Source organism: Marmota marmota, unplaced genomic scaffold, assembly GCF_001458135.2.
Source record: "Marmota marmota marmota unplaced genomic scaffold, marMar, whole genome shotgun sequence".
Classification (NCBI taxonomy): Eukaryota; Metazoa; Chordata; class Mammalia; order Rodentia; family Sciuridae; genus Marmota; species Marmota marmota.
Genome location: NW_026000037.1, coordinates 5,078,549 through 5,091,763, shown reverse-complemented (window position 1 = coordinate 5,091,763; position 13,215 = coordinate 5,078,549). Strand labels below are relative to the sequence as shown.

At 37.2% G+C, this 13,215-nt stretch overlaps 1 protein-coding gene across 1 annotated transcript; it reads left to right on the top strand.

Annotated features, from left to right (window-relative positions):
- Positions 1–367: 367 nt before the first annotated feature.
- On the top strand, positions 368–3,545 carry LOC107136661 (chorion-specific transcription factor GCMa-like). The gene has a single exon (XM_015478952.2). The coding sequence runs from the start codon at positions 1,187–1,189 to the stop codon at positions 2,495–2,497; it is 1,311 nt and encodes a 436-aa protein (XP_015334438.1). The 5' UTR covers positions 368–1,186; the 3' UTR covers positions 2,498–3,545.
- The last annotated feature ends 9,670 nt before the right edge of the window (positions 3,546–13,215 follow it).

The following is a 13,215-nucleotide window of genomic DNA, read 5'->3' as shown; positions in this document are numbered from 1 at the left end:
CTTCCAAAAACATTTGTACCTTTAGACAATAATATTTTTAAGTGAAAATTGAAATGTGATGAATATATCATAAATCAAAAATTGTGGAAAACCTAATTTAAAACAGTTACATAGCAGACTAATATGATTCTTTTATTGTACTATATTTCTAGTTTTATTTTGCTGGGATGAGATCACTGATGACAAACACTAATGTTCCTATTTTAATAAACTTATTTTAAAAGTTTATTAAACTAGAAACAAGAAAAATAAAGCTGTGTAGGGGAGCTTCAGAGTCCATCAAATTGCATTGTAATTTAAAAATTTTCCTGCCATCCATCTCAAATATTTTAATAAAGAAGCAAGTACACTTCCAGTCTGGGAGGGAGGCTCTTAGGACCCCTGCTTGAATTTGCAAGGACTTCCACCTTGACTTCACCAGTAGAGTGAAGAGTCGCCACACCACACCCACCACCAACAGAAGCCCCAAGGGCTCTGCAGCCCCCACAGGGCCCAAGGTCAGCCAGGCTTGATCAGAGGACAAAGGACAAGGACAGAGAGAGCCTGCCTCTCCTTTTCTACCCGAAGACCAGGTGGTGGCTGCTCTTTGTTGGGCCTCCTCCCATAGCTCTCCGACACCATTCTGCTGCTCCAGAATGAAGGCCTATTCATCACACTGCACCAAGCCTTCGGCAATTTGGGCAAATGAAGAGGAGACAGGCTGGATAAATGATAAGAGAATGAAGATCTACAGTGATTGAATCTGTTTGGGCTTACCCTATGAAACAAGAAGGAAGACATCTGTACTTCTTCACAAGGTTCTTCTCAATGTCCATTTCAGTTACAAGGTCCTCAACATAAAGAAGGGGAAAGTTCAGAAGCACACCATAGAATATTCATTACATTGTTGGCTGCTGAGAAGAAACAGGCTGCTTTTACCTATCCTGAGCTGAGAGCATCTAGATTTTGATTGGATTGTTGCCAGAGCTCATTAGCATAGTGTACCCTGACCTGGAATAGGGAACAGGAAAATGACCAGAACTTACTGGGACCTGAACGGGAGATGAGTTCTTGACAATATTGTCTACATCTGGATAAGAAGTCAGAAGGCTGATCCACCTATATCAAGAACCTTTGAGAGCAAATTCTCAAGTTCAAATTGAAGGAAATTGAATAGAGGAAAACGTGTGGGTGACCTGACTTTATCATGGAACCTGAAGACTTTGATTCTGAAGACAAAGAGGTATTAAACTGGGACATTAATGACATGAAACTGCCACAGAATGTGAAAAAGACCGACTGGTTCCAGGAGTGGCCAGATTCCTATGTGAAGCACATATACAGCTCAGAAGACAGGAATGCACAGCGGCACCTGAGCAGCTGGGCCATGCGCAACACTAACAACCACAACTCTCGCATCCTCAAGAAGTCCTGTCTGGGTGTGGTGGTGTGCGGCCACAACTGCTCTACCAAGGAGGGGCGCAAGGTCTACCTGAGACCTGCAATCTGTGACAAAGCCCGGCAGAAGCAGCAGAAGAAAAGTTGTCCCAACTGTAATGGGCCTTTGAAGCTGATTCCTTGCCGAGGCCATGGGGGCTTCCCCGTCACCAACTTCTGGAGACACGATGGACGCTTCATATTCTTCCAGTCAAAGGGAGAGCATGATCATCCAAAGCCAGAAACCAAGTTAGAAGCTGAGGCAAGAAGAGCAATGAAGAAAGTGCATGGGGCACCTGCCTCTGTCTCCCTAAAGCTGAAGGGGAACCCAGGATCCAAGTCTCTTCCAGGTGAAACACAAAGTCAGGGAAGTTTACCTTTAACTTGGTCATTCCAGGAAGGTGTCCAATTGCCTGGCAGTTACAGTGGACATTTAATAGCTAACACTCCCCAGCCGAATTCACTGAATGATTGCTTATCCTTCTCCAAGAGTTATGGTTCAGGGGGAACCACTGATCTGGCAGACCCGACTTCCACCTTAGACCCCACTAAGCTGTATGAAAAATGCAGATTTTCCAGTAATAGGATCTACAATAGTGGAGACCTGTTTCAGCCTTCTGCCTCTGGAGTCTACTCAGATTATGACAATCTGCAAGCATGGAATAAAAACGCTGCTTTGGGGAGAAGCCCTCTCAATGACAACTATTGTCCCAATTATCCTTTTCCTCTGACCAGCTGGCCTTGTGACTTCTTTCCTTCCCAGAATTCTTTGGAGAACTTTCCCCAGCAGATTCCCCTGGAACCACCTGCTGCCAAAACTAGCTGCCACCCATTATGGCCAAATCCAGGGGGCGAGCTTTATGAAGAGAAAGTGCCTGTGGATTTCAACAGCTACGTTCCTTCTCTCGCTTACCATCCACCACAGGAAGACCCCTTTCTGTTCACCTACACCCCCCATCCTCACCAGCAATGCTCCCTGCCAGGCAAGAGCACCAAGTGGGATTTTGAGGAAGAAATGACATATATGGGTTTGGATCATTGCAATAATGAAATGCTTCTAAACCTCTGTCCTTTAAGATGACTTAAATTTTTCGACAATCCCTTCCCTCCTGCAAAAAACAAAAAAACCAAAAAAAAACCCCCAAAAAACAAAAAAACAAAAACAAAACAAACAAACAAAAAAACTACTTTGAGAAATGGCTGGAAGAATTTCCTTAGGAAGCAGCTTTTAAAACATAACTACAGATAAATGGGAATCACAACAAGTGGTAGGCAAAACATTTTTCATGCAAATAATCTTTTTGCCTCCTCCACCCTAATGCTTCCATCCTCAGTAAGGACTAGAAATTTACCCAGCCTGCTGTGTGAAATGCCCTCTGATCTCCCCACCCCACACTCATTGTTTGGGGCTTTTAGCACCTCTGCTACCTATTGGGTTTCATTGTCACAGACACATATCAAATGGAGCAAAGATGTGAAGAGTCCACCTGCTTAGGATCTCCTCCATGCCTTCTTTTTCATAACAAAAAATGACAGAACCCAGAAACAGAGGGTAGAAAGAGCTGCAGAAGTATATAAAGATAGTCTAGAATTGATATATTTAATACTTTGTTTAGTAATCAAATTCATTTATAAAATATATATTTTCTAGTTGATTTCTAAGACTTGTCAAGACAAGAAGCATGAACTAACTCCATAAAGGACAGCAAAACTAAATGGACACATGAAGAGAATTCCAGTGTTCTCCTACATTACTCACGTCCTTCTCCCTCCTCCTCGCTGACTACACCTTTTAAAGGGATTCGATTCTGTCCGATTTATGTTTATTCTTTATGGCACCTAGCTCAGTGCCAAGTTCATAATATGTAAGAACTGTTTGCTTAGAAAAGTATCTTTGGGGACTGGGCATGTTGCTCAATGCTGAGGTGTATTTAGAACGCACAAGTCCTTGGGTTCAATCCTCAGTACCGAAGAATAAGAAAGAAAAGTCTGTACAATTAACATGGTCATGATTAGCTAGCCATATTTGAATGCCAGTTCCTCCTCTTTGCTGAAGTGTGTTAATGCAAACAAATAAGTATTTTTAAAAATAGATGATTTTTTTTATTTGTAACAAATGCACATGATATAAAATTAAAAAGTAAAAAAGAAAAAAAAAAAAAAGCAAGTACTACAGTAAGGTGTGGTGGTGTGTCCTGGTAATCCTAATGACTCAGGAAGCCGAGGCAGAAAGCTTGAAAGATCAAGGCCAGCCTCAGTAACTTAGGGAGGTCCTAGGCAACTTAGCAAGACCCTGCTTCAAAATAAAAAATGAGAAAAGGGTCAAAGATGTGGCTCAGTGGCAAAGCACCCCAGGTTCAATCCCCAGTATCAAAAATAAAGCAAGTACTCCATAAGCAGGGGTTCACTAGGTTATCATCAGGACCGCGTGTCTTATAGAAGAGCTCTTTTTAAAAAAAAAAAAAACAAAAACATTTTTTTTAAAAATTATCAATGGACCTTTATTTATATTCAGTGGCTAAGAATCGAACCCAGTGACTATCAGGTTATGGATTGGTAAGGTTTTTCCCTGAAGGTTCATGTGCTGGGGCTTGGTCTCCAACAGAACAGTATCAGCAGGTGGTGTGACCTATAAGCAGTAGTTCCTACTGGGAGGTTAAGTCATGGGGGCATCACCCTTGGAAAGGATTAATAATGCCCATCACTTGGGAAGGAGTTGCTACTTTGAGAGTGAGTTTTTATAAAGTGAGAGCTCATTCCATGGGCTCCATCTCTTCTGACGCTCTGTCCTTTGTGCTCTGACATGGCACAAAATCCTCACCAGACGGACCATTGTACTTGGGCTTTTTAACCTGCAAAACCTTGAGCTCAAATAAGCCTCTTTTCCTTACAAAGTACCCAGCCTTGGGTGTTTTGTTAGACCAGCTCCAAACAGATCAAGAGAGAACAGAAGAATAAAAATGCAAGAAGCAGCCATTGTAGCACTATGGAAATGCAGCCAAAGGATTCTTCTCTCCTCACCCCACTACAAGCAATATGCTGTGTACCTTTGCCAGGTTCAGCCACCAAGTAAGGCCATGCAGTTTGACTCTGACAAGGGCTGGGGTTGGCAGCAAGGTGTGCAAAGCAGGATTCATTTAGGCTGGAAGCTTCAAGGACATAGACATTTTCTAAAACTCTATGAAACATGGATGCATATATAGTGTTTTAAAAAATGGCGTTTTTCAGAGAATTCTCAGTTTCTGTATTACTGCTATAGATTGGACCTTTTCTTTGTTTTGCTATTTCATTAAATCTCTTCATATAATCTCATTCCCTGACACCGTAAGGACATCTGGATGCACTGAATATGTGCCTGGTTCTATGTGGTGGTTGTCATTCCTAAAAGTTACTAATCCTGCTCTCATCCATTCTTACAGGATTGGTAAAATCCTCACTTGGAATGTAGTCCTCCTTTCCCAGCAAGGTAGACCTTTTGGAAAGGTTGTTGGAAATATCCGTGTGATATCTCTTCCACCCTGGAAGGCAGCCTGCTTGTGCAGTGCCCAGGGATTCCTTTAGTGAAGAGGGACAGAAGCCTGCTCTGAATTGCCTAAGGGTGCCAGCTCTGAGGTCTCCAGGGTGCTCCTGAGAGATCTGGTCTCTGCAGCACATCGTTTAGGAATATTAGACAGGGCTTTACTCTGTCCTGCTCTTTGGATGAGTAAGTTATGAGGTAACATGATGAGCAAATTTGTGATTGATTTTCTATGCCTCATTAGGGCTACTATATCATTAAATATAATTGAATAATAATTTGCTTAGGAGCTATTACTTTTGACCAGTCTACAGGTATTATTCATTTTTTTAATTATAAAAGTTATGAATAATACATTTTTCATGCCCTTGACTTTATTAAGAGAGACCTTATTGACCCATTGAAATAGCGAATTGATTGCTTTGAGGTTGATCTGTAGAAAGAACTTTAGTGGCGGAGAAAGCTTCACACAGTAGTCTTTGCTGCTTTTAACTCTGATTTTTCACTTCTGTGGCTTGTAACATGTTTGTGGAGGAGGTTTACCAAACGTTTTGCCATGTCTTTGTGCTCTCCATTTGTTCAAATATCTATAAATTCTTTTGCATTCGTAGAACAAGTGATTTATATTCTTGGGCTCAATCCTATTGCAAGTAGGTGGATACAATACTTTGTTTCAGTTTTTTACTCCTGTAGTTACCTAGTGATAATTTTCTCTTGCTCTATTCTTAACTGGTAATTGGTATAACTTGGAAGTGGCATCCTAGTTAATGACAATGGTAACAATTATTTGTAATGCTGTCTTGATTCACAAGCTTTAAACCATGGCCCTGAGGTAGTAAGATGTATTCTATTCGGTTCTTATGTTATTGTGAAATCATGCTACTAGTTGTAAATTAAACCATCATTCTACTAAAAATTTCTCTATTCTACTAAAAATTTTAAAGAAGAGAATATAATTAGAATTTACATCAAATTTTAATATGTACTTATTCTTTTAATATGTTTTCTAAGCATCTACTTGTTGTCCTGAATATCTTGCTAACTGATGGGAAATATCTGGAGTGTAGGAAATCATCTAAGCAGTATGTGGTGAAGTATTGACAGGTCATCAGGATTGGAAAGCTGCAGTCTGCTGTCAAACTTGGCCTGCTATCGATTTTCCTAAATAAACTTTTATTGTAACCCAGGTAGATCCACTCGCTTGCTTATTCTCTATGGCTGACTCATACCATGAGGACAGAGTGGAGGAGTTTCAACCTAGACCATGTGTCATGCACAGCCTAAAATTGCTGCTATCTGGTTGTTGTAGCAGAAAGAGTTTTCCTCTCCCTCCCTGCTTTAGAGGGTGGTTCATTTTTTGACTGGGTACCTTCCTAATGCAATGTAGAGGCAGAATTCATTGTTTTTCTCTTGCACTACCTGACAGTTACTTGTCTTAGGAAAGTCGGGACATACAGAAAACTTCTAATATAGCTTGCAAAATCTCTAATTACATTTAAATGAATATACTTCAAACTCACTGTAGCCTGATGTGATGACTAAGCCAACTCTTACTCGATTCACTGTTGATAATCTCAGTAGAAATGGTATAGTGATAAAATTTTAATGACTTTTCAGGGAAGGGTAGTAAAGCCCCTTGAGCATCACCTGTGATTTAGACTCATGCTAGATTCTGGTATCTAGGTGGCAGTTAAATTCCAGAAAGAAGTATATATTTCCACACAGTGGAGAATGTCACAAACATTACAAGGGAGACATTTCACTTCTCATATTCTTTTCCGTCTAATTCTCATAATTCTCATTTTACTAATTCAGCATGGCTAAATATTTTGACTGAACTTAGAAACTGGTGTAAGTGGCAAAACTGGCATTGGATTGTAGGTCTGCAGGGTTCTAAAACCCTTGCACAAGACCCACCACCCATGCATGACATCACGATTGTTCTGGTATCTACTTGAAGGTTTAGGACTTTTTTTGGTATCCCTAGGATCTTTCTCAAAAGTTGTCAACTTATTGCAGCATTTTATTAACTGTTTCGGTGAAAAGGTTCCGAGTAGGTCTAATGGAATCCCCTGTGCATAAGGGGAAAGAGAAATCCCAGTATGATGCCCAATTCAAGAAGCTCACAGAAGGTTACACAAAAAGCTTGATTGGCTGGAGCCAGAAGCCTCTCAATTACATCTCCTCTGCATCCTGCTTACCAAAGGCTGGATCAGGCTCATAGGCTCATTTCTTTTCTCTGTAGGCTGCCTGTCTTCTGAAACTGAAAATGAAATAAATGTTTCTAAGAAGTTTAAAAGCTTCAGAGCTCACATCTGTGGATTGTCATTTTTGTCATCATTTTCCTCCTGAGTAATGTGGCTTTAACTTAACTGATTTATGCCCTGAAGCAATTATAAGCTGTCATAAATATTTGACATAAAAATTCAATTTGCATGTATGCCCAGCTTAAATTTCAAAATGGATACATCTATTAAATTACGATCCTGAACTATTTTAAGTTTCTTCTCTTGCATATAGATGTCAAGAATTTGTGACCATGGGGAATATAATAATGTATTGATTTCTTGTTCATGGTAATACATAGCTTATTAGGTGAAAAGAAGTCAGGGAGCAGTTTATGTAGGTGTAGCAAATTCTAAGCTATCCATGGGTTCTGATGTCAAATGAAATCTAGTGGTTGGGATGGGACAAAATAAGAGAATTAATTCTTTTTTGCTCAACCCTTTTGGTAGAGCTGAGTATAAGATCAAATGTGTGTGTATGTATATATATATATTTCTCATATTCTACATGTAAAAGTATAACCATATCATAACAGAAAACATGTGGTGCCATTACCTTGACCTGAGTAGCTGAACGTGCACACAGGCCCTTTTCTCCGGCATGTTAATCAATGGCATTCGGTTCTAAGGGTTGTTTGAGAAATGTATGTCAAACCAACTTGATGAATGGTATCAGAAAATAAGAAACAATTAGAAATCTGGGGGGGGAAACACTCATACAAAATTTAGACCTTAAAGTAATGTTAGGGTATGGATTTCAATAATAATTAAACTAGCACAGAGTACTGTTTTTTAAAGGTAGGAGCCATGCTAATCTTGTCTGGATATGATTAGCCTATTAGGAGGAGACTGGAATGAGGTCATTAAGGAAATTAACATAGCCAGGTGCATTATTCTGCTGGCACAGTGCCATTGTGGAAATGTGTTTGTTCATCTGAAACCAAGAAAAATGTAATTTAATTTAGCTGTGCAAGATAAAATTCAATCCAGTACTACTACACTGTGGCCTCTCCCCCACACTGGCACCAAAACCTGAGCTATAACAATCTGTTTTAGCAAATATATTTAGCAGAAGTAGGCTTTTCAACTTCAGATTTCACCAATGTAATGTAGTGAATGAGAGATACATTTCTTTAGGTGCTGATTTTTATTTTTGCAGAGGAATGATTACATTTCAAGTTTTATGAAACAACTTATATTCATACTTATTAACATTTTTGTCTGATTTATTTATTAACTTAAAATTTTTCTGAGTACCTGCTATGTATCACGCTCTATTTTAGGTATTTGTTGATGAGTAAAACATCTTCCAAATTAAAATACCTTCTGGGTTCAGTTTACTCTGAAAAATAACAATTTTTGCTTGTGAATGAAAACATTTTAATAAGTCTTCCTTTCTCAATTATTTTCTTGCTAAGATTTATCTAATTTTTAATTAATTCATAATTGAAGTGTTTTAGAAAAGACCCAAATATTGAAATTTGAAGTGTGGCAAGGTTTTTTTTTTTTTTTGTTGTTGTTATTTTGTTTTATTTTTTGGTAAATAGAGAAAATAGTGGTGTTATTCCTGGAAAATAAGTATCATAAATTAAGAACATGGATCCCTTGCTTTAAGATGAAATTGTTCATAAGCTTCTCAAAATCATTTGCCTTTTAAGTCTTTGTTTCATAATTAAATCAATGTTTTTCATTCAAAGTGCTCTTTAAGTCTTTTAGCTTATTTTCTTAATATGTAACAAGAAAGGGGAAATTGACATTTACAAAAGGATTCAGTGTCCCTGATTATATAAGAAAATAAACATATTTTTCTATGTCACAAACATTTCCCTATTAAAGTATTCCTGGGTGTACCAGTTTTGAATATATCTAAATTATTAGTATATGTACTTTTTTTCTAAAGCAAGTCTGTTTTTAATCATTTTAAGTCACTTTTCTCTGTTTAATCTAATAGTAAATGGCAGCTGGAAAGAAAAGAGGAAAATATCCAGCTACAGCTCAGTTTTCATTAGAATAGGTTGGAGGGAGCATTCCTTTTGAAAACACCTTTTGAATTACTATCTTTTATACATACATCACTCTGAAGTTTGAAAAATGCAATTTCAAACTATAGTTTGGGATACTTCCTAACTTCTGTCATCTTAAAATTCTTGATAAAATCCATCAAAGTCTGGATTTTTTTCTTACTTGCATTTTCAGGATAAAACAAATATTCTGTTGAATATCTGCAAAACTAGATGTTCAAATCTACTCTTCCATTTTCTTCATAAAATATGGGAAATGTGAATTAAGCATTAACAATCCTACTACAAATGATCTTGCAAAATTGCTGACATTATTCCTCTCTGATTCAATTTACCTTTAAACAGTAGAGTTTGTCTTCTCAAATGGAATCTGCTTTAATCATTAACAATTTGTTCAAAAACCTTTTGAGAGAGAGGGAGATCTTTGAATATTCAGTTTTTGAGATGAAATTTGAAAGGTTTTGTTTGTTGAAAAGCCTCCACAACTACTTAGAAAAGTGTAAAGCTACAGAAACTCTAAAAAAATAAAAAAACCAAATGTATCATAAATGTAAAGCTACAAAAACTTAAAAAAAAAATAAAGTGTATCATAAAGACCAGTAAGGTCTAGAGCTAAGAAAACTAAGAAGACAAGGCAAGTGGATTGAAATTGGGTGCAATCGCATTCATTCATTTCACCCTGATGATCAGAGTATTAGAATTGAACCAAAGGAAGTCATTAGTTTAAAGCAGAGTTAATGAGATAAAACACAGTCATTTTTAAGTGGTTGATTTCTTGGCCTCTAGGCTTCATTAACCAAAACACATTCAAAAATTTCAATTGAAAATTAAGTCATTGTTACCATTCTTTTAGATTTTTTTTAAAAGTAAGCAAATGTGAAAGAGAAGGCAATAAAATAATTAAATTATTTTAAAGGAAAAAAACTATTACCATCTTTATTTACTAAAGTAGTTTCTTTTGAGAAGACTTCCATTTATAAATGTTCTTTTCATGTAAGATAATCTAATTTTATAAATTTTTGAATAATACTCACTTGACTCTATATTTTTCACTTATTCAATAGATTTAATTTTCTCCCATCATTTGTTTTAGCTTTATTTTTCTTCCTTTGACATTTGAAATTTATGAACTTTTATTTCTAAAATAGGACTCCTTCTATATTCTCAAAGTTATTCTGTTTATCTATCATAATTCTGAAGAAGAGATTTCACTCTTCAAAACTCTCATTGTCCTGATATGAGGGAGATTTGGGATGATGAATCATCTGTTACATAGTATGAGCCATGTCCTTCTGGGCTCACCTTCAAAAATGGGGTGATACCAGGCCCTGTTTCTTTGGAAAATGCTGGTTCAACTGGATTTAAACATATTGTTTCCCCCTTTTTTTGTACATTCACAGATGTCCTTAAAAAAGTAAAATCTCCTTAGTAAAATTGTATACAAGCATACAAATGTGAAATAAGAAACAGTGTTTTAATATAAAAGTTCAACTTGTGTAGAGACCTAAAACTGGTTTTTCTGTTATCCAAGATGGATGATCTTCTATAATTTTTTTCTACATTTTAGTGATAGAGAGGTCATATTATTTTGAAAGTAGACACTCAGGATCACCTTTGGGAAAGACTCAACTCACACTTGTTTTCTAGACAGGTTATTGTGCTGACTACCTGAGGCACCACCATCTCCTGGCCTGTTTTATATGTTTACTTTCTTATTAAAGAAATTCCAAAAAGTCTTTTCCTCCAAAAAAATTATTGCAAAATAAGATAGACAATTATTTTAATTTTAACTATAGTTAAGACCAAGAGACTGTTTGATCCTATTAGAAAATGTTCAGTGTTTGAGACTTAAGTAATTCTCTCTGACATAAGAAATATTAAACCATATTACATACATGTGTAATTAACCTGGGTGAACTACTTCTAGTGAATTGTTTCAATTCATATCAAGTGAGATGTATTTATGTGCACCTACACTTTAGTCATCACATTATTTTTAAAATTTGATTTACTTTAAGCCTTTTCCTTCAAGTTTGAATCAGTGTAGACAAACTTTTAATGCCTTGACTGAGACACTGAAATTTTGAGGAACAGATGTTCAGTGTTAGAATTAATATACTGACAAACAGGAAAGTGTTTCCCATGTTCAGCAACATGTTAGAAATATCATGAATTAAGCAACTCCTTCTAGGTAGGTGTCCAAAGATCACACCTTGTGTTCATTTCCTGACAACCAGAATGATATCCGTGCTGAAAACTTTAATAGGAAGATAGTTTTATGGCATGTACATGAGATTGAACATGAGTCACTTTTGGAAAAACTGTCTTATGTTTCCTTTGAGTCATTTAAACTTCATCATTGACTAGTAGAAATAACTCAAATGAACTCAATTGTCTTCAGAATTAATGACTCTTAAAATTGTTGCCAGAAGAAGGAACAAGATCCAGAGAGGCTGTTTTGTTTGATCAACAGCATGAAGTTCTTTTATAGTTGGGCAAAAACAATGAAAATTTGGGTGCTCCTATCATTATGTTCTTACACCAAGTAGACAATAGTATTTGAAACTCTATAAATTTTTTGCCCTCTGTCAAAGTGTTGATATCCTAATCCTAAGGAACTCTGAATACATTAGGTTGCATGACAAAGAAGTACACAGTTTGTAGATGAACTTCAGGTGGCTAATCAATTGAAAATATATAATATATGTGTGTGTGTGTGTGTGTGTGTGTGTGTGTATAATTGATTTAGGGGGTGGTACTGAGATTGAACTCAGATACTCAACCAATGAGCCACATCCCAGCCCTATTTTGTATTTATTTAGAGACAAGTTCTCACTGAGTTGCTTAGTGCCTTGCTTTTGCTGAGGCTGGCTTTGAATTTGTGATCCTCCTGCCTCAGCCTCCCAATCTGCTGGGATTACAGGTGCATGCTACTGTGCCTGGCTAATCAATTGAATTTAAAGAGGGGATATTATCCTGGTTTATCCAGATCAATCCCTTGTAACTGCAAGGATCCTTCAGAGTGGAAGAGAGGCAGAGATTCAGAGTCAAGATATGTACATTGAGAAAGGATCAGCTCAACATTGCTGGCCATGAATGAGGACAAAGTGGGTATGAGCCAAGAAACATGGATGGCCTCTAGAGGCTAGAAAGTAGGAAGGTGGACTGCCTTGGAGCCTCAGGAAGCAGCCCTACAGGAGACACCAGATGTTTTCCCAGTGAGGCCATCTCACACCTCTGCCTTTCAGAACTGAAAGGTGCTAAATCTGCATTGTTTTAGGCCAGTAATTTCACAACAATTTGTCATAGAAGCAGTAGGAAACTAATACACGTTAGAAATGGAGATATAATGTTTTAATTGTCAGAAAAAGTAAAAGATTTCTATACCTTAGGAATAGAGGATCTTCTTATAAAAGTTTGAGAATAGAAAGGAGGTGTGTGGATGCTTTCTTTCCTTTGGGATTTACAAATATATTTGTTTTCCGTCCCAGACGTTCCTTCAGATCAGTGTGCATCACGCACACGGCAGGTTTTGATCCACAGTTGGAGACTAGCACACAGTTTGGCTATAATCTCCTTAGCATTTCCTTCAGTAGCAATGTGGCCTGATTTGTTAAGTAAACTTTGAAGTTTCTACTCCATTTCAATCAGGTTCTGGCTGTGACTTAGAAATTTTACTCCTTAAATTCTTAAAAAATTTAATCTGTTAAACAGGAGTAATGCTACTCATGTCCTAGATCAGGTTGGGATTTTCTCTTCAGGGACTTATGTGGTAGGAACACTCATTTGCATGTTTATTTTCTACAACCAGAGAGGGCTAGTCTATAAGAAATCCCTGGCGCTTTGATCTTGCTCATTGACAAACTGGTTTTCAAGACCTACATTGTTTTCTTCTTCTTTGTTTTTGTTCACACACTTAAATTTGCTTTACCCGGGATTATTTGGGTTCACTGCTATTTTCATGACAGCTAAAGGA

Coding starts and splice junctions, on each gene's coding strand:
- LOC107136661 (XM_015478952.2), top strand. CDS start 1,187: ATGGAACCTGAAGACTTTGATTCTGAAGACAAAGAGGTATTAAACTGG.